This window comes from Gossypium arboreum, chromosome 1 (assembly GCF_025698485.1).
Source record: "Gossypium arboreum isolate Shixiya-1 chromosome 1, ASM2569848v2, whole genome shotgun sequence".
Taxonomy (NCBI): domain Eukaryota; kingdom Viridiplantae; phylum Streptophyta; class Magnoliopsida; order Malvales; family Malvaceae; genus Gossypium; species Gossypium arboreum.
Genome location: NC_069070.1, coordinates 2641088 through 2661859, shown reverse-complemented (window position 1 = coordinate 2661859; position 20772 = coordinate 2641088). Strand labels below are relative to the sequence as shown.

The window sequence follows — 20772 nt, the reverse complement described above, 5'->3', positions numbered from 1 at the left end:
GAACACTATTTGTGCTACACAGATCGTGAATAATATTTTTAAAATGTCATCGTATGTATGTTAAAAAATTGGGTAAATTCTTAAAATAGTCCCTTACTTTATCGTGTTCGTTAATTGTCATTAACGGTGTAATGGTAAGCTAATGTGACATGTTAAATCATTATTTCAAACAAAAATTTTAAGTTAAATTCTATAATCGGTCCCTATATTTTTTTCATTTTGAGCAATTTAATTTTTTTCCTTTTATGTTCTTTTAACTTTCCCCTTTTTTTATTTTGGCATAATTGCAAAAAAAAAAAAAAACCCTCAACGTTTGGAGGCTTTTGGCTTTGTGCCCTTGACCCCTTTTTTTAATTGACACCCTCAACATTATTATTTTTTTTTGAATCAGTCCAATTTTAACGGTAAACCTCAGTTGATCGTTAGTCAAACAGCAGGTCAATAAAATAGTCCATGTGGCATGCCACATAAGCACAATGATGTCATCAAAATAATTTTTTTCGTTTTTTCCATCTTCTTTCTTCTTCTCTTCCCCTCTAACAGTTTTCTCAAATTTTCTCTCTTTCTAAACACCCATTTTCACTTCACTCCCCTCACTTCATTCTCAGTCTCTATTGGCAACCCTTGGTTGGAACCTTCTTCATCCTAAAATCTAAGAAAGAGAGAAAATCTAAGATTTCCTAAGATCAAAAGTTTATTTCCTAAGAGCTTCCGGGTTGTTCATCTCAATCACGGTAATGGCATCTTTGAAGTATGAAATCTCGCTGTTAGATCGCAACACCAGATTTGTGTTGTGGAAGATTAAGATGCAAGCAGTTCTTACGCAGATGGATCTGGAGGATGCCCTGCTAAGGATAGATAAGATGCCTTCAATATTAATAGATGAAGAGAAGAAACGTAAGGATCGAAAGGTGTTAGCACAATTACATCTGTATTTGTCCAACGAAATTTTACAGGATATGATGAAAGAGAAAACTGTCGCTGTATTATGGAAGAGGCTAGAATAAATATGCATGTCGAAAACTCTAACAAGTAAGTTGCATATAAAGCAGCGTCTTTATGCTTATCGTGTAGATGAAGGTGCGTCTATACACGAACACTTAACAATGTTTAAAGAAATTCTCTCAAACTTGGAGGCCATGGAGGTTCAGTATGATAAGAAATATCTAGGGTTGATTCTACTTTGTTTGTTGCCTCTGTCTTATTCAACATTTAGAGACATGATTTTATATAGCCGCGAGTCTCCCACAGTTGATGAGGTTTATGATTCTTTGATCTCGTATAATAAGATGAAACATCTTGTGGTTAAACCCGACTTTCAGGAAGAGGGTCTCATTGTTCGTGGGAGACAAGATCGGAATGATGATCGTGGAAGGACACAGGAACAGAATCCTCGCGGTAAATATAAAGGTGGATCGAAGTCTTCAAACAGAAGTAAAACTTGTAACTTCTACAAGAAGAACGGGCATATTAAATTTGAGTGCTATAATCTACAGAACAAGATTAAAATGGAGGCTGCGAATAAAAAGGGAAAACAACCAGAAAATTCTGGTGAAGCTGATGTTGTAGAAGACTACAGCGATGGTGAACTTCTAGTTGCTTCTGGTGAAGCTGATGTTGTAGAAGACTACAGCGATGGTGAACTTCTAGTTGCTTCTGTCAACAATTCTAAAGTGAGCGATGAGTGGATACTTGATTTAGGCTACACCTTCCACATCAATCGGGATTGGTTTACAACTTATGAAACAATGTTTGAAGGCGTTGTTTTGATGGGAAATAATGCTTCACGTAAAAACGCAGATGTTGGAACAATTAAAGTTAAGATTTGGATGGAGTTTTCAAAACACTTAGTGACATATGAAATGTTCCCGAATTAAAGAGAAATTTAATTTCGTTGAGTACTATTGATTCAAAAGGGTACAGATACACAACTGAAAGTGAAGTTTTAAAGATTTCCAAAGGTTCCCTTGTTGTGATGAAAGGGCAGAGAAAGACTATCGAGTTATATGTTTTGCTAGGTTCTACTGTTATTGGTGATGCAGCTGTCACTTCCTCTTCCTTGTCAGATGATGATATTACTAAACTTTGGCATATGCGCCTAGGGCATATGAGTGAGAATGGCATGGCAGAATTAAGCAAAAGAGGGCTTTTTGATGGGCAAAGAATTTGCAAATTGAAGTTCTGTGAGCACTGTGTTTTTGAGAAGCAAAAGAGATTTCGATTCACCAAAGGAATCCATAACACGAAGGGAAAGTTTGAGTATATTCATTTTGATCTGTGGGAGCCATCCAGAGTGCCTTCGAGAGGTGGAGCTAATTATATGCTAACTTTTATTGATGATTTTTCTATAAAAGTTTGGACGTTCTTCCTGAAGCAGAAAAGCGATGTGTTTTCCGCATTTAAGTCTTGAAAAATTATCATTGAAAAACAGATAGGAAAACAAATAAAATACCTTCGCACAGATAATGGCTTAGAGTTCTGTTCTAATAAGTTTAATAGACTGTGCAAGTCAGAAGGGATCGTGAGACACTTGACAGTTCGTCATACTCCACAGCAAAACGATATTGCAAAACGAATGAACAGAATGATCATGGAGAAGGTTCGATGTATGTTGTCAAATGTCAACTTACCAAAGTCGTTTTGGGCAGAAGCAGCCTCTACTGCATATTTTTTGATCAACCGATCTCCATCCGTTGCCATTGAGAAAAAGACTCCATAAGAGGTATGGTCTGGTAATCCTGCTAATTATTCTGACTTAAAGATCTTCAAGTGTCCTGCGTATGCTCATGTTGATAATGGACTAGTATTAGACTAGTAAATAGTTAACAGTTAATTAAAAGGGATAAATACTAAAATTATACGTAAATTTTGATCTAATGTGCAATGTTATACATAAACTTTGATTTTGTACGATTTTGTAAATGAAGTTTTGATTTGATTCAATTTTGAATTTTGACAAATCAGTAACACATTATCAAATTAGCACCGTTTTACATTGATATATTGCATACACAAACAATTACATTAATCTTATATGAAAATAAATGTACTTATTCGTTTCTTTAAATGTCTACAATTGGATCAAATCAAAGTTTCATGTATATATACCAATCAGAATTCAAGTTTCTTTCATGTAATTGCACCGAATCAAAATTTATGTATCAAATTGCACAGTAGACCAAAGTTCATGTATAAATTTTGATACTTATTCCAAAAAATATATAGGGTAAAATAGACCCAAAATCGCTAAACTATTAGTAAATTTATATTTTGATCACTCAATTTCAAAATAGTTATTGAACAAAATAGTTTTCGTCATCTTCCTTTAATTTTTACCCTTTAAACTCTCTCTCTCTCTTTCTTTAAGAATGTGGAGTGGACACTAGCTATGTTTTTAATGCAGTGTTTCTTATTTGTTATTGTGTTATTTGTTGTTTTTGTTTTTTTAATTAAAAAAACATTGTAATCAATTTTTTGTCTTAAATTTATTTTAACAAAAGAATATATATATAATTTAATTAAATTGGTTTTAAATTAATCGAAATAATTTCAATAGTAATATTCTTTCAATTAAGAACTAAATTTTAATAACATAATTATGAACGAAGTTGGCAATCACCACACTACAAATGATGATTGATAATATTTTTAAAATGTGATGATATACAAATTATATATATTTATAAACTTTATTACTAGAGTCCCCACATGAATGAAAGATACCAACATCCTGATTTCCAGTAACCAATGCATGGATTTCAGTTATTTAACCAAATCTTTATCCTTTCTTCATTGAGCATTTGTCAATGCTTTACATTAAAGCAAAAGAATGAATGGCTCATTCATTTGACACTACTGATACCAAAAGTTTATTCGAAAAGAAGGCTTTTAAGTTGACAACAATCAGCTGGTCCAAAGCTTCAAAGGATTTGCAGTCATGACAGGGCAGTGTGGAGACGACACGACATTATCAAGTCCAAATAGCTCCTTTGGGACATTAGGCTCATTTTCAACACATCAAGACCAGCACCACCCATTTCTCCCCCCACCAAACACTGCACTAATTCCTTCTCGTTGATCAACGAGCCACGCCCGACGTTGATTATCACTCCATCCTTCCCTAATGCTACCATGACATCCTTATTGATCATGTGGTAAGTTTCCTTTGTCAGTGCACAACAAAGAACGAGAACATCACTATTTGCACCAAGGTCCGGGACATTAGCATAGAATGGAAATGAAACAGATTGCTTCTTGTTTCTTGAGGTGTAGGCAATGGCTAAGAGCCTCTTTGCAACTTCAGAACCAATGCTTCCCAAGCCCACAATCCCTACTCGCTTACCACCTAGCTGCAGTTCCAAGTTTAGAACAGTGTTTTCGTAAGGACCAAATGGGATGATCTAGTGCCTTGTAAAAGCAAAACGATGACATATTTTGGTATTTAATGCACTCTTCCATTGTTAAGCCAAGCCAACAGCTGTTTTGGAATGGTATTCGATATTTATGGTAAATTTGCACTTTGACTCTTAAAAATGATAAAAATTTAATTTAATCTTTTAAAAATTATAAAGATATAAATTATTAAAATAATAAAAAAATTTACTATTGTAAAAATATACAATTTAATTTCGGTTAAAAAATATTTCCAACATCAGCCACTGACACTATTTTCCCCAAAAGTTCATTGCCAAAAAAGAATGGAAAAAAAAATTGCCCATTTAAGATCAAGAAACAACTTTTTGTTATTTAGATTTGATAAATCCAATTATGTTGTCTATGCAAATATTGTTAAATATATTGTTAAACAAGTGGAGTACCCTGCTAAAATGATAAATTTTAATTTGCATCTATTATAATTTATAAAATTTTAAATTAATAATAATAAAATTATATTTTATTTCTTTAAAATAATAAAATTTGATTTAACCCTTTAAAAGATTAAGATATAAATTATTAAAATAATAAAATTTGATTTCCCTAAAAAAAATATTCAGCCTCAGCCACTGATAATAAAGAAAACAAACGTTTACCTTAAAACCAAGAGGGTAGTTTTCTTTAACAGGCCACATCCTACCACGAACAAATCTATCAGCAGCAGAGATTCTTCTCAACACATCGATCAACAACCCAACAGCACAATCCGCTACATCCTCTGCGAAGGCTAAGCTAGCATTCGTAACAACGATGCCTCGGCTCCAACAAGCAGGGAGTTCTATATGATTAAGGCCAGCACTTGTTGCCACTATCAGCTCCAAAACAGGCAGTCGCTCCAGAAACTCGGCGGGAAATTGGAGAATGGCCGATAGTCATGAGAACTCTTATGAAGGTAGCATGACGGGCAAGAAAGGAGTCATATGGTTCAGGCGATTCGTGAGGGTCTAGCATATGGAATTGAGAACGTAACTGGTCTCTGAAAGAAGGGTCTAAAGGAATTTTGTATGACGGTAGACGATGAACCAGGACTATAGGTAGCTCTTCAGGTTGTTGTAGGAGAGGATTCAGTGTTAACTCCAAATAATAATAAAAACAGCTTAGTTCTGTCATTAAATCATTGCATTTATTTTTGTCGGCTCATGAATTCGTTATTTAATATTATTGAACACTTAACAATTGAATTTATTTAAATATGAAAATTGAGAATTAAATTCTTAAAGTTAGAAATAGGAAGACTAAATTTTAAATATAGAAAAATTAAAACTACTTAAAACATATTTTAGCCTTTTTAATTTACCTCCATCACACTTATATGTAACCATCCACAGAAGAAAAAAGAACACTTTTTCTTTCCCTCTAAAACAAAAGAGAGAATTTTAGTCTTTGAGCTTAAAGCTGTCTTTTTCGCAATCCCAAAACACCCAATGGTGGAAGCTCAAAAATGGACAAGGAGGATGAGCAACCCAAGGTTGGACACAGCGGCCACCGCAGACGATCATGTTCTGGATATTCCGACAACCCCAACTTCTGAGGTTAGAAACGGCATCTACACCTTTGGATCCCTTCTCACTCCCAATCTTTTAACAGCACTCATCATCGCCTCATGGTTCATGTCCAACACTGGTGTCCTTTTGCTCAACAAGTTCCTCCTCAGCTTTTATGGTTACCGTTACCCAATCTTCCTCACCATGCTTCACATGCTGTCATGTGCTTCATACAGTTACATAGCCATAAACTTCCTTGAAATAGTCCCAAAGCAACACATTTTATCAAAGAAACAGTTCTTCAAGATCTTTGCATTATGTGCCATCTTTTGTTTCTCTGTTGTCTGTGGGAATACTTCTTTAAGGTATATTCCTGTCTCGTTTAACCAAGCTATCGGTGCAACCACCCCTTTTTTCACCGCCATATTTGCTTTCATAATCACTTGCAAGATGGAATCAGTTAAGGTTTACTTTGCACTTTTGCCTGTGGTTTTTGGGATTGTTTTAGCTACAAACAGTGAGCCTTTGTTCAACCTGTTTGGATTCTTGGTTTGCATTGGTTCAACTGCTGCTCGTGCTTTGAAATCTGTGGTTCAAGGTATATTATTAACCAATGAAGCTGAGAAGCTACATTCCATGAACTTGTTGTTGTATATGGCACCTATGGCAGCATTGATTTTGTTACCATTTAGTCTTTATAACGAAGGGAATGTTGCAAGGATCACACTTGAGAAAGCTAAGACTGATTCATTCATCATTTTGTTGTTGATTGGGAATGCCACAGTAGCCTATTTGGTGAATTTGACCAATTTTTTAGTTACCAAGCATACAAGTGCCCTTACTTTGCAGGTTTTAGGCAATGCCAAAGCTGCATTAGCAGCTTTTGTGTCGGTCATGGTGTTTAGGAACCCGGTGACTATGACAGGGGTAACTGGATTTGCTGTTACAATTATGGGAATTGTGCTTTACAGTGAGGCAAAGAAGAGATCTAAGATCACAACATATTGACCAATATACATGGTAAAGAAACAAAGGATGGGGATTCATTTTGGTTGCCACAAACACTGGTGCAACCCTCTTTTCTTCTTTTTAATCATTTATCATATATTTCTTATTCTTCTATCATTCTTAAGAGAATAAAAAACATGTTTTTGCATGATGGAACACTTGAGAATGAAATTCATGGTGCCATTTTCAGGTGTTTAAACAAGGATCTTGATAGAAATTTCTTCTTTTATATAATACCATTTGAAGGTTCATCTTTATGATCTATCATGTGTTCTTTTTCCCTTTCCAATCATAAATGGTCAATTTGTTCACATGTGTTTCTCATCATGGAATGTAATTTTATGTATTAAATATGATGTAGAAAACAAAATGGTATAACTTACAAATTCAAGTTGACGGACAATGAAACTAACCTTAAGACATGTTTCTTATGTTATTATATGGTGAAAGTATGTGTCAAGCCCCTCTATTATAGGATCGGACTAAAATTAACCCGTTTACTATTAAATGTATCCAACTTAATCTTTATATATTTTTAAAAAGAAAGTTAAATCGTAAAACATTTTAAGTTATTTTCAATTCAATTTTAAATAAAACATTTCATTTTCCTTTAATCCTATAAATCTTTTTAATAATATTCAATTAAATTGATTTATTTAATAATAAAAGATTTCTCGATATCATATTAATAAACACAACCTATTGGTCGCGTATGATGTTGAAATACTGTAGATGAATTATTATTGTATGATGTCAATTTTGTTTGTTGTAATGAGGTAATGAAAATGGAATCAAATTTTGGAAGTTGATATAGATGCCTGTTTATAGTTTCTGCCTGAAAACGACAAATTGCTCCAAAAGGCTTTGGTGTTGACAATTCAAACAAATAAGGCCTGCCTTCTAAGTCATATAAAAGTTCAATAATTCAAATCAGTCCATGACATGTTGCTATCAAAATTTTTAAGGGTAACTACACTCAAAAGTTCACTAAATTATTGGTATTTTTACGTTTTGATCATTTAACTTCAAAAAATTACAAAATCATTAAACTATTCAAAAGTTTCTATTTTAAGTCACTACATTATTAAGTTTTTTTTTTTTTTTAATGTTCGGCTAGTGGCGTTCAAAGTGACGATTCGATTATTAGTACGGTGGATCTATACCCATTGGCGAGTAGAAGAATATATCTTAAATCCAAGTTGATCTAACAACCAATGTTAGAGATTTGGAGAAGAAAGTTATTTTGATTTTGGTTTGCAGATTTGTGACATTAAAATCTGTTTCATGAACAAAAAATTGAACTATAAAAGAGAAAGAGAAGGGAGTTTTCGATTAGTGCAACCAATGTGAGCAAAGAAGACCATATATCAATGATAGCCCGGTGACTTAAATAAAAACTTTCGAATAGTTAAGTGACCATTTTGAAAATTCTCAATGTAAAATTACTAATGATTCAATGACCTTAGGTTTAGTTTACCGTAATTTTAATCAAGGTTAAATTTTGTACTTTTTGAATTTTGAAATTTCAAACTAGAAAAATAGTAATTGCTAAATTCGCGAAGTTAAATTCTACTATTTTTCAAAATCTTATGCAGCAAAATCACATGTTAACTTGCTATTTTCACATATAACTCACAAAAAAAAATTAATGAATTTAACGGTTGTTTGCATCAAAACTGGAATATCAAATTTCAAAAAATATAAGGACTAAGAATGATCAAAATAAAAAGAACATAAACTAAATCTACAACTTTACATATAGTGCAAGATTAACAATAGAATTTAATCAAATAAACTTTATGTGTTTACTATTTGGGTCAAAATTGAACTTTAAAAAATTAAAATTAACCAATTTAAAAAATAAAAAAATTTGACATTTTAATCCACCATAAAATAGAAGAATTTGACATTTTAATCCACCATTCGTGTAGGAAAGAACAAATGCCAAATGCTTCAACTATACACCATTTGTTAGATCCGCATAAGCCGTCTTTACCCCGTTGCTGCAATTTTTTGTAAATTTTCTGTTGGTTTATACTTAATTATCAGATGGGAATACAAGACTCTATTATTGTACTTAGGTAATTTATGACAAATTAGTCATTGTACTTCATAAAATTGAAAAGTTGGTCTAAATACATGAATTCAAACAGTGATTTGTTGCATATAAATTGTTGAATTGCTGCTTTAAATTGCTAAATTACCGATATACAAGTAGGTGATTTATCAACAAAATCTAATAATGCTATCAAATTGGACTAAATTTTCTATTATCTTATCGTAACAAAATCAAATTCTTACAAACTAAAGTAGATGATTTTTTTTTAAAATAAAACCTAAGGAAGAATTTCAAATTAGACCTTCCATTACTCTCTTTTTGTGCCTTCTTTGAAGTCTTTAATAGTAAAATGACTCTTTAAAATACTCCAATTCTCATTTAGTCCATCAAAGGTTTTTTTTTTTTTTTTTTAGAAGTAGTCTCTAAAATTTGTTTCCATCACAAATTAACCCTTTTGTTAACCCAGCCTGAATATTAGCTTAAATTTTAGAATTAAAATTCCGACCAAATAGCTTAAGCAAAAATGTAAAATGAGAACCAAATCTTTTCAAAGATTAGTACTCAAAATTCATTTCAAAAGAAAAAAATAATAAAAGAAACATTAAAAAGTGGCTTACACATACATTATTTTAATTGGACTTAAAAACTCTAATTAAAGAACAGAAGCAAAGTAAACGAAAAAAAAAAGAATAAACAAATCTCTCAACAAACCCTTTTGTTTTCAATATTGTTAATGAAATAATAAATTTGTACCAAAACAATAATAACTAATATGACAATAGAAATAATAAGTTGCAGAGTCATTTTATTATAAAATTATTTCACCCATGTTGGTTTATATATATTAATAAAGTGCTACAATATTACAGTAAACAATTAAAATATATTTAATATTATTAATATGATGGTATTTATTTAAATTTTTATTTACTCACAGATTAAACTTATTTTTTATTTTAATTTGTGTTACTATTAAAATAACCCAAGAATTCTAAAATCTAAATTAACTTAACCCACCCAAATGACAAGTCTAATCCAAGCTCAAGGCTCAAGCTCAATCGCCTAGCCTGAGCTTGAACCTTGAACATTACAACACAGGATATAAGATAAAACAATGTACAAATTTGCAATGAGCACCGAGGGAAAGTTTCTGAAGAAAAGAACTGCAAATTTGAAGTCGAAGGATGTTTGTGGCCTGTTCGGCTATACAATGTGTAATGTTTTTACTATACTATGTGCTTGTGAGTTGTGACCTAGGAATACGGAGCAAGATAGCTTTTTTTTTTTTTGGGGGGGCAGGGGAGGTTGAAAAATTTATGCACAAATTTCATATATAGCAGAATCTTAAACGTCCATGTTGCTTTCAGCTGATGCCAAAGCTCCTGCATAATCTCCATGTATAAATTTCACAATCATGAACAACAGATGAAATGATACAAGGTTTAACGACCCGAACATACCTGATGCTCGATTGAATAACAACTTCAGTCATGCAACCATCACTAGCGAACTGAATGTTTCTTCAGGCAACCACAAGTGGTTTATCTTTTGCCAAATGCATCATCATCTGCTTAAAAGGCAGAATGGAAGCCCTATAATTAGAAAATACTAAGAACAGGATTTATTCTATCAATCTACTTTGTGTTCGATTTACAAAACTAACCTCGTGTTCTGGCTGGAAAGAAAAGAAATCAATCTATTTTCCTTTAAGCCCTTGAACCAACGAACAATTACATCAATAGCACACTTAAAAGTGCTAATCAAAAAAAAAGTTTAAAGAGTTAAAAATACTAGGAGAACCTTTGTAGATATAAAAGTAGGACAAGGCAATTTCATCTGAGATCCATTACTTGGCTGTAGTTCAGATGTAAGAGACAGCTGACAGACAATATAGACAGAAGAATAGAGAACATTAACAAAAATATTTCATGCAAGCAATGACCTAAAAACATGAAACACTTGAAATGCATTATTAAGATGCCATAAAATGCTAGTTGGAAATATGAAGAGGAAGATGTTTGATAGCATAGCTGAAACATGTTAAAATTTACCTTACTAAAAAGTTCTATGGGTGGATTTTGCGGAACCCTCCTTTCTCTACGGATTTTATATTCCTAATAATTGGCAGACAAAGCACAATATTCATATCAAACAGTTCAGCTAACAATCAATTTGTAATGAAGAGACTAAAGATCTTCCATCCTGTACCATTGGCGCTGTGGTTTCCTTTTTGATGTTTTTGGAAACACCAAGATCTCCTTTACCGGAAAATATCTGCAAACCAGGAATTAGATACTCGTTAGATAAGAATCATTGGTACCTACTAGCTCAAGGAAGCAAACAATTCAGTGATTTAATTTGTCGTTTGTTCTACCTTCTTATTCAAAAGGTGAGCTTTGATGTTGTAATTTGTGTCACAGGAATCCAACCTAGTGGCATCCATGGCACTTGGTCAAAGAAATGCAGGAAAATAATCCAAAGTAATTATTTCTCAGGTTAATACTAATAAGCATCTAGGTGCCCATATACAGAATTAGCCAATAATAAATACACATTTCAATAGATACCTACATATTCTGCCCAAAGCACATTGTCCAGATATAAATCAGTCACAACATTCTCCAATAATTAAAATGTAAAACATTTACCTTCTGACTTCTCTAGTTCCATTGCGATTAGTTGAATTAGTACAAGGTTTCACAAACCCCTGAAACAACATAAGTTTTATATGAGCAACAAAGTGGGTTTACAATAAGATCCAGGAAAGATGATACAGAAAGATATCCATGGGTAACCTTATCATAATCATTTGTTTGAAACGAAGAGGATGATACAGATGATGGCAGTTGCACAGCCCTTTCTGATGTCTTTAGGTGAAACTCCTGACAAGCAACACGACAAGAATCAGTGCTAAATATGGACGGCACAAAACCTTATTTTGATGAAACTTATAGCTTGATATAATACTTTGTCAAATGCCCTTAATCCAGGAACAAACAAGAAAGTACAGTCCTTACTTGAAACTCTGGTAATTTTGGAACACTCTTCTTTGGAAGAGGCAATGAAGGAGCCTCGAGAATCTGCACATTATTTACACATTTGTGAGAAGTACAAAATAACCGACTTTAGAGGAAGTCCGCTTTGTCACATCATAAGTACCAACTTTTCTATTCAATGGGCGTGCTTTGAATTTATGCATGGCAGATGTAACATGCTCTTGTTTTGTACCATTCATAGGCCTGAAATGAAAACGTCATTATACCAGCAGCTCATTGACAATATTCTATATCAAAATCTAATAAAGTAGTAATAAAGACCAGAAACTAACAGTACTCTTTGAGCCCTGTGGGCTGTTCGAAGTGCAGGTTCCCTTGGAATGGTAAGTTTTGGCTTGATATTGATAGTGTTTCTATCTGCAGTTACATCCTGTATAAGCACAAAGAAAAGCTCAGAGAGTTTAGAGGCAAGACAGAATATGATCCAAAGCATTTTAAAAAATCATGAAATAATAAGGATGTACCTTTTTAGGCACCTTGTGTACCAAGGTAGTTTGCTGCTTCACCTCATTAACCTGACACGAAGAATAAAAGTTGAGCCCAAAGCAGAAGCTTAGTTGACTCAAAATACGACTCAACCACTAATAAATAGAAATTACAGATAAATCTAGAATACTTGAGTCTCAAATCTAATTTGCAGAAGGAAAAGCGAAGACAGAGGGTGACTGGGAGAACTGATCTATGCAAGATCTCCTTGTGATAACACGCACTTGTGTAATTATCGGTTTCCAGTTTATGAACACTAAAAGAAAAGGTTCTTTCACCATTACAGAATTCACTTTTCTATGGCACTCAGAAAAACAAGCATGTCCAATAAAAATAGCTGCCATCAGAAATTCTGCAAAGTATGAGCAAACAAGGTGGGAGCACAGGAAACTTTTCAAGCTGATGTACCTTATGAGTGAGACCTCCCTCTAGCTTCTGCCTCTTTGCAGCTTGACTTCCAACGCCAGAAGAGTGAACTAAGCTTCTGTCACTGTTTGGCACCTGTAACTTCTTAAATCTACAAAAAAGAAATATATATATATATATATAAGGGTCTTATCTGAACGATTTTAGTATAAGGGCTCCAAAAGATATATTATTCCTCTTATTGAAACCGGAATGCTTTTGCATTGCAAGAAATAAGAACTTAGGACCGTTGAAACCAAAAGTAACCATTTGTGAGAAATAAGATCCTCTGTGTCACTTCAAAAACACTAGGAGACTAGAATAGATAAGGAAGTTAATAAAGCATTCTCAAGAACTACCTCGTTGAAGCAACTTGAGGGGGGCAATTTTGTTTGGCTAACTGACTAGCAGTAGGTTTCATAAGGGTGGAGCTCCTTGGCATAAGGGTGGAGCTCTTTGGCTTATCATCGGGTATATTATTGCTGGTTGCCAAGCCTGAGGGAGAGAGAGAGAAAAAAAAAGAGCACAACACAAATGTAAGGTGACTAAATTTAATCAAATAGATGGTTAGACATCTGGAAAGTACACACACGTCAAACTATTGTGTTTAACCGAACATACTTGAGAGAAGCCAGCAATAATAAAAATAAGAAAGCGATGTCACTGGAGGCAGAGACACGGAAAAAATAAAGACCTAAAAAACACTTCGCATAAGCGTGCAGATCACCTGTAGTTAATTGAAATGGTTGATTCAGAACCTTTAGTAAAACTTTCTGTATACTGGTGAAAATCCCTCCATTAGATCCTTCATAGCAAAAAACAAATTAAAAAGGGAACAAAAAGATCATATCAGTTCATCACAGTTTTCAAACTTTCCGAAGAAAACTAAACCTCATGCTTCATAAAATTGTCATTAGAAGCACAAGCGCGCCTCAAAGGCTCTCTTAATTGCGGAAACAAGCTACACGGCTCTCCAATTTAACTAAGTTATAGCAGTTGCTCTTAAAATTTACATAGAAGGCAAGTTGAAAGAAGTAAAAGCACCATATATAAGTTGCTAAGCATAGCTAAATTTTACCTCTCTTACTGGCATCCATAGGTGAAAATTCCAATTCTGAATCATTTTCTGGTAATCTGCCAATATCATCCACTTCTTTGCATTTTACAGGTGTAGTCACATTTTCCAGGAGACTCCCCTCTCCTAAGACTAACTTGGTCACAAAAGCTACAACACGCACAAATTAGAAATTAGAAATATATTTAGCAAGATAAATCAAAGGAAGAAGAAATACCAGAAAAAAAAAAGTATACTTTTTTTAATAAGTATCGATTCCAAAATTTCGAAATAGAAAAGGAAAGGCAATCCTTGATAATAATTCGAAAGAAGGTAAAATAATCTCCAAAGTTCATACTTATTCAATCAAACAAGAAGATTACAACCAAAACTGCTTTACGCAAATAGTATTAGTAAAAGAAACGTACGAGAAGGAGGATAGCTCGGTGCCGATTCGAACCAACGCTCGGCGTCTCTAGCCTCCGACGGCGACTCCTCACGCGTGAAATCGAAGAACTGAGCTGCATCAAACTCGTAATCCAGATCAACCTCACTCACCTCGAACACTGGTTCTATCTCCATCTCCTCTTCCATCTCTCTCTCCTTCCAAAGCTCACTCCCTGTCTCTTCTCTACAATGCCGCTCTAACTTCACCTGAACCACCGAGAACTACACTCTGCCGCCATTTTCACCGTTAATTTGAAACCGATTTCCCCTTAGAGAGCCTATAAGTATCGGAAACGGCGAGGATGATCCACAATGGCGATGACGACAGCTTCACCGTGGCATTCAAAGCAAAATAAATTTTAACTCGAGAAAGGAAGCAAAGGACAACACATCCATAGCGTAAGGTAGAAGCTACTGCAGTGAAGAACTCCAGGACTGACGACCGTGAGGTATGCTCGTTTTTGTTTTTGTTTTTGTTTTATAGCGTTCAAGGTTGCTGTAACTATCAAAAATTTTGAATTTATGAGCCTTCGAAAAAAAAATACTCCTAAATAAAACAAAAAAAAACTAAAATTTAATTATCTAAATTCGATAAATTAATCATGTGGATTTGTCCTAAAATAATTTAAATATTCAAATCGTTAATAAATTATACCTTTAAAATTAAAATAAATTATACACAAAAATTTATATATGAAATTAATTAGAATTTTTTAAAAATTTAATTGATTTTATCATTGATTTAAATTTTAAGGTAAATTATATCTAATATCATTAAATTATTAATAATTTTATATTTTAATTATTTAATGTTAAAAAATTATAAAAATTTATTGAATTATCTAAAAATTATTTGGATTTAAAAAAATCTTGCTTGTGGACTCGAATTCTATTTTAACTTGTCTAATTGACAACAGGTTGACGAAAGTAACCTTGATATTTTAGTGAAATCCCGATAATGGGATGTTACAGTGGGGGGCAGTCAATGGTGAGGGTAAGCGAGTAAATAGAGGTGAATTTTTTTCGAGAACTTGATATGTCTGTAAAGTGAGGACAATGATATCGGGGTTCGAGCACGGTGTTTCGGGCGGCGAGATAATGTCGTAAAGGGGATTCTGAAATTTCGGCGCTAGTTGGAATTGCCACTGAGATTGGACTATAATTGCGATAATGCCCCTAACGGTTTTATTAGTTAGGGAGGAAAAGGGGAAGGGTGGGAAAAGTGGGGCCGAAAGATGGGAAAGGGCAAAAAAGGATAGGTGGATAACACAAAATCTTATCGATCTGATTGTAAATATCTTTAAGCTTTGAGTTTTCATCATCTGTTTAAGACTTGACATTACATCGAATATTGCGATTATACTTTAGAAAAAAAATCAGTTAATTCATTGCTGAATCTATAATTTTTATTTTAGAAGCTTATATCTCTAAAAATATCTTTTAAGAAAATGTAAAAAATCAATTAATGTTTTAAAATTTTTACTCAATTAAATTTTTATCATTAATTAACAAATTAATTAAATTCTTTTGTTAATAATTTATATCATTAATCATATTGATTAGTAAAATAAATTAATAAACTAATCAAATAGTGACAAGAGATTATTTTTATTTAATCTAATATTTTTTCATAAAAATAATTAAAAATGATATATATTAAATTTTAAAATATTAAAATTACTATAAAATTATAAATTTAAAAATAAAAAATCTAATAAATTATAAAAATTGTAAAAATTAATAAAGCTTATTTAAAATATTTAAAATTAAAAAACATGTGAGAATTCTTAAAAGATAATAAAAATTGAAAAACATATAAAAATATTTAAAACATTAAAATTGATATAAACTTATAAATTATGTTCTAGATCGGATTAGTTGTTGGACATGTTAGGCCGAAATCGACAAGGGTATCGATTTAGGGAAAGTTATTAGACCAGTTAACTTGGAAAAGAGTGGTTGAACTGATTTTTTATTTTTTAAATATTTTTATCAAACCAGAATTTCATTATCCAACTATTAGCATATATTAGAACGAAATATTCTAACCAAGGTTTTCAAAACCAAATCAGTAATTGAACCCGTCAAGCCATTGATTTACTACTTCGATTGACTTGTCCAATTCTATTAAGTAAAACATTAAAAAATTAAAAAAAATCCGGTTCAATCGACTAATTTCCATGTCAACAGGTCTAATGGCTTTTTCCAGACCGATACCCTTATTCATTTCGATCTAATCGGTCCAATAGACTGATCTGGTTCGGTTCAAGATTTTATGATTTTTTTATAATTTTATTAGTTTATATTGATTTTAATACTTTTAATAGTTTTACATTTTTATGATTTTATAGAATTTTAATATGTTTTTATAATATTTTAAATTTTTAAATATATTTTATTAATTTTATAAATTTTTATAATTTAGTAGAAATTTTATAATATTTTATTTTTAACAATTTTCATAAATTTATATCAATTTCTTTTTTAATTTAATTTTTTTATTTTTATATCATTTTTATGAAAAATATTAGAATAAACCGAAGCTACCATGCGTAGCCATTTGTTTGGTCTCATCAATTTATTTTAACGATCAATGTGGTCAATGAAAGAAACCGTTAATAGAGGATTTAATTAATTATTTTAATTAACGGGGGGTTAATTGAGTGCTAATTTAATATAGAAATTTAATTCTTTTATTATTTTTTTGACATGTATGTCTATCTTAAATTTATTTCTTAATTTTAAAATATTTTAATTAAATATTTAAAATATCAATATCATGTTAATAAAATTTTCATCAATTTATGTTTGATGTTAAGCACATTTAAAGCATGCAGATGAAATTAAAACATGTGTATGTATAATGCATAGAACTATTTATTTATTTATTTATTTTATACAATATTTATTTCTACTCCTAATCCCTTATTAACATTTAAATTGGAGATAAAATACATTCAAACTCATATCCTCATTGCTATAATAGCAACGGTGCGAATTGAGCTGAGACTCAATTTCCATTTCTTTGTTTTTCTAAAGTATTACTAGTATAGTACAAACAAAGTATAAACATGGTGCCAACCAAGCTTTTCAAAACTAGATTGACGATTGAATCGACCAGGTCATCAGCTTTGTTGGTTCGTGCAATTTGATTAAATAAATTATTAAAAATATTTTCTATATTTAAAAAAACAGTTTCAACGAGTTTTTTAAGTCAATAATACCCAATTAACCACCGTACACGATGGGACTCGAACATCTACACATACAATTACACAAGGTGAATCTCAAACTTGAGTATTCATGACTCAAAGCCTCCGCTTTTGCCAACTATATCAAAACTTCATCCATAATATTTCTTTTTTTTTCTTAATACATTTTATCTAAGTTATTCATGTAATAGGCACTTAAATACTTACAAATCTTCTTAGTAAAAAATAACAGCAAATTGCGATTACATCAAACAACACTTAAGTCTGTGAAAGACTATTACAATCAGCTAACAACAGCCCTTGAATAGATAATGACGGTTCATTAAATACATATAAACTCATAAGACTAAGATTTACATACTTAACTATATAATCTGCAACACTATTATGCATCCTTGGAACATGACGAAGACACCTTCCAACCTCAGCCTAAAAGATAAAATGAAGTCTACCATAAAATTTTAATTAGAAACATTGGATACTCTGTGGTTTAATACTGTGTATATAAATTTCAAAATATTGGAAGTCAAAGGGAAAGATGTTGAGAAACAGTGAAATCCCATGCAATAAAGTGTAAGAGTCATGAAATCCATGGCTTCCACACTTAGCTAAAAGACTACAACATCACTTAAATGTGGGATGAAAAAGGCCATTGATTATGAAGTTGCTTTTAGTGGTTGAAATAATAAATTCAGAGGGGTTTTGTTTGTGTTCCTGTTTTAGGTGTCTAAAACAAACAAATAAAATAAATGTTGATCATTGATTGTCAACAAGTAGAGTAGAGTACTATCTATAATACATTGAATGCTGTGCTCGACTTGTCTCTCACATTGGATTCCTTTTTCTCAACATTTTCCCCCACCCCCATATGTGACAACAAGCTCATGTTTTACTTTCCTGCAACATCAACCAACCTTTGACCATTTCTTCCCCCAATCTCTCCCTTTTTTATCTTTTATAAATTAATTGGTGTATGATGTATTACGAATATTAACATATACAAATTAATTTATTCATTAATAAAAGATAAATTATAATCCAACTCTTAATATAAGAGTTTTATTATTGGTCATTTAACTATATCTAAGTTTCATTTTTTCATCTTATTTATTTATTTGAGATTATGTGTGTGTTAATCATCGTATGATTAAATGGTTAATAGAAGGATGACATGATTTTTTAAAAAAATTGTATGATAATAAATTTAATCTTTAATGTTTATCTATTATGTCAATTAGATCATAATTCTAAAAATATATATAGCCTTCGATGTTTACATGTTATATTAATTTGGTCGTGATTTTAAAAACTCAAAAATTATAAAAAATACAATTTTTTAAAGAATTATAATAAATTAAATTTACATAAAATTATACAAGAAGACATGGAAGTTAATTTTTTGTTGTTAAGAAAATTTTCCTTTTTATCTTTTTCTTTAAGAACTATTGACGTATGCTTATAGGAGTCAATTATTCATTCTATATTGCTTTATCTATATGCTTAAAATCCATTTCGGTACAATGTTTTATCAAATATAAAACAAAAGTTGCATAATTCAAGCATTTTCAACTCTGACAACAAAAAATTGCATTTGTGCTTATAGTGGAATGAGGAGGGGTTTTTATATTAATATTGAATGAATAATTAATTACGAATATAGAGTATAAAATAAAATGGTTGCTGTGAACTAAAGGGATGGTCAGTTGGCCACCTTTTTCGGGCACTTTCAATTTTTTATTTTGTTTTTTAAATTTTAAAGACATAATAATATATTTAGTCCTCTAATTTTATAAAATAAGTTATTTTAGTCTTCATTTAGTTTTATTTTTTAGCCCTTGAACTTTTGTTTTTGGCAAATCACTCGAAATGGATAGAAAAATTAACGGAGACACACGGCCTATCACATGGCGTATGACTTGGCTGTGTGACCCCTGCACCTTAATTCCATAACACACGACCTAGCACACGGCCTAACACACGGGCGTGTGGCTTAATCCTGTGACCCAAGTTAAAGAGTTACACGGGCTGGGACACGGTCATGTGCCTTATATCGAATGCCCAGACGGCTTAAAACACAGGAGTGTCTTTTGGCTGTGTGAGCCACACGGCCTGGCCACACGGGCGTGTGTTCCCTGCACCTAAAGAAAATTTTGAAATTTTACAAAAAATTCTCTAAGTTTTCAATTTAATCCCAATTCATTTTTAATGCATATTTTGGATCTCGAAAGCTCATATCGAGGGACCATATGAGTGTTTTATGATTAGTTCATGATATGTATATTAAATGTTATGAATTGTTCAGTATTTCATATACAAATAGATGACATGTCAATATTTAATTTATTAAAATTTAAGAATTCAAAAAATAAAATTCCTACATATGTATATGTCATGTCAACAAATTTAACAAACGTTAATTTTTTTATTCATTTTAAGATGATTTGACCAAAAATTTAAATTTAACGACTAAAAAAGTAAAATGTTAAATAAATAGTTAAAATAATTTTTTTCATAAAATAAAAATAAAAAATGGGACAGGTGAAAAAGTGGTGCCGCCCCCTTAATCGCAGCACCGCTTCTATAATTAAAATATTATTATTTTATTTATTTTTATTAAAATACTAATTTTTTTAAAACGATCTATTCTCATAAATAAATTACTTTTCACTCGAATTCGTATTTTATTAAGGTTAAAAATCCAATGACGAGCTGCACAATAAGAATGATCATCTTTTCAAGAAATGACTTGCTCTCCAACAAACAATGATACAGCTCACAACGTACCCCTACCAATGTGTATAAAATTTTTATAATAACAACCAATTTGACATAATATATAAGGACAGAAACTACCAATGACAATGAGTAGACTAAAATTCTTTAATAGAAAAGTATGGTACAGGGACTAAATCTCAAAGGACTAACAACATATTTTATCCTTAAAAATATAATTAGACCTTTCTCTTCCAAGACAACAATCAAATCTTTATCAGAATTATTCAGTGTTAATCATTAAGTCATTAGCTGTCTGTTTTGCTTAGAAGCATCTCAATTTTTTATATGTAAACATTTCTTTATCTGGCAAAGGCTCACACCCAAGGTTAACAAATAGAAAACAAACAAAAGC

At 31.7% G+C, this 20772-nt stretch overlaps 2 protein-coding genes and 1 pseudogene across 2 annotated transcripts; 1 reads left to right on the top strand and 2 right to left on the bottom strand.

The window, feature by feature from the left end:
- Nucleotides 1-3838: 3838 nt before the first annotated feature.
- On the bottom strand, nt 3839-5544 carry LOC108481333 (glyoxylate/hydroxypyruvate reductase HPR3-like; annotated as a pseudogene).
- Nucleotides 5545-5735: 191 nt separating this feature from the next.
- On the top strand, nt 5736-7023 carry LOC108482733 (probable sugar phosphate/phosphate translocator At1g12500). Its single transcript, XM_017785851.2, has one exon. It carries the CDS (start codon nt 5859-5861, stop codon nt 6924-6926), a length of 1068 nt encoding a protein of 355 aa, XP_017641340.1. The 5' UTR covers nt 5736-5858; the 3' UTR covers nt 6927-7023.
- Nucleotides 7024-10365: 3342 nt separating this feature from the next.
- On the bottom strand, nt 10366-14959 carry LOC108481938 (protein TPX2-like). Its single transcript, XM_017785033.2, has 17 exons — nt 14415-14959; nt 14011-14157; nt 13660-13737; nt 13292-13427; nt 12936-13044; nt 12506-12556; nt 12314-12411; nt 12149-12224; nt 12003-12065; nt 11781-11867; nt 11634-11692; nt 11360-11414; nt 11194-11259; nt 11037-11099; nt 10786-10863; nt 10649-10698; nt 10366-10552 (listed from the first exon to the last, which is right to left on the bottom strand). Exons 1-17 carry the CDS (start codon nt 14578-14580, stop codon nt 10549-10551), a joined length of 1386 nt encoding a protein of 461 aa, XP_017640522.1. The 5' UTR covers nt 14581-14959; the 3' UTR covers nt 10366-10548.
- Nucleotides 14960-20772: the final 5813 nt, after the last annotated feature.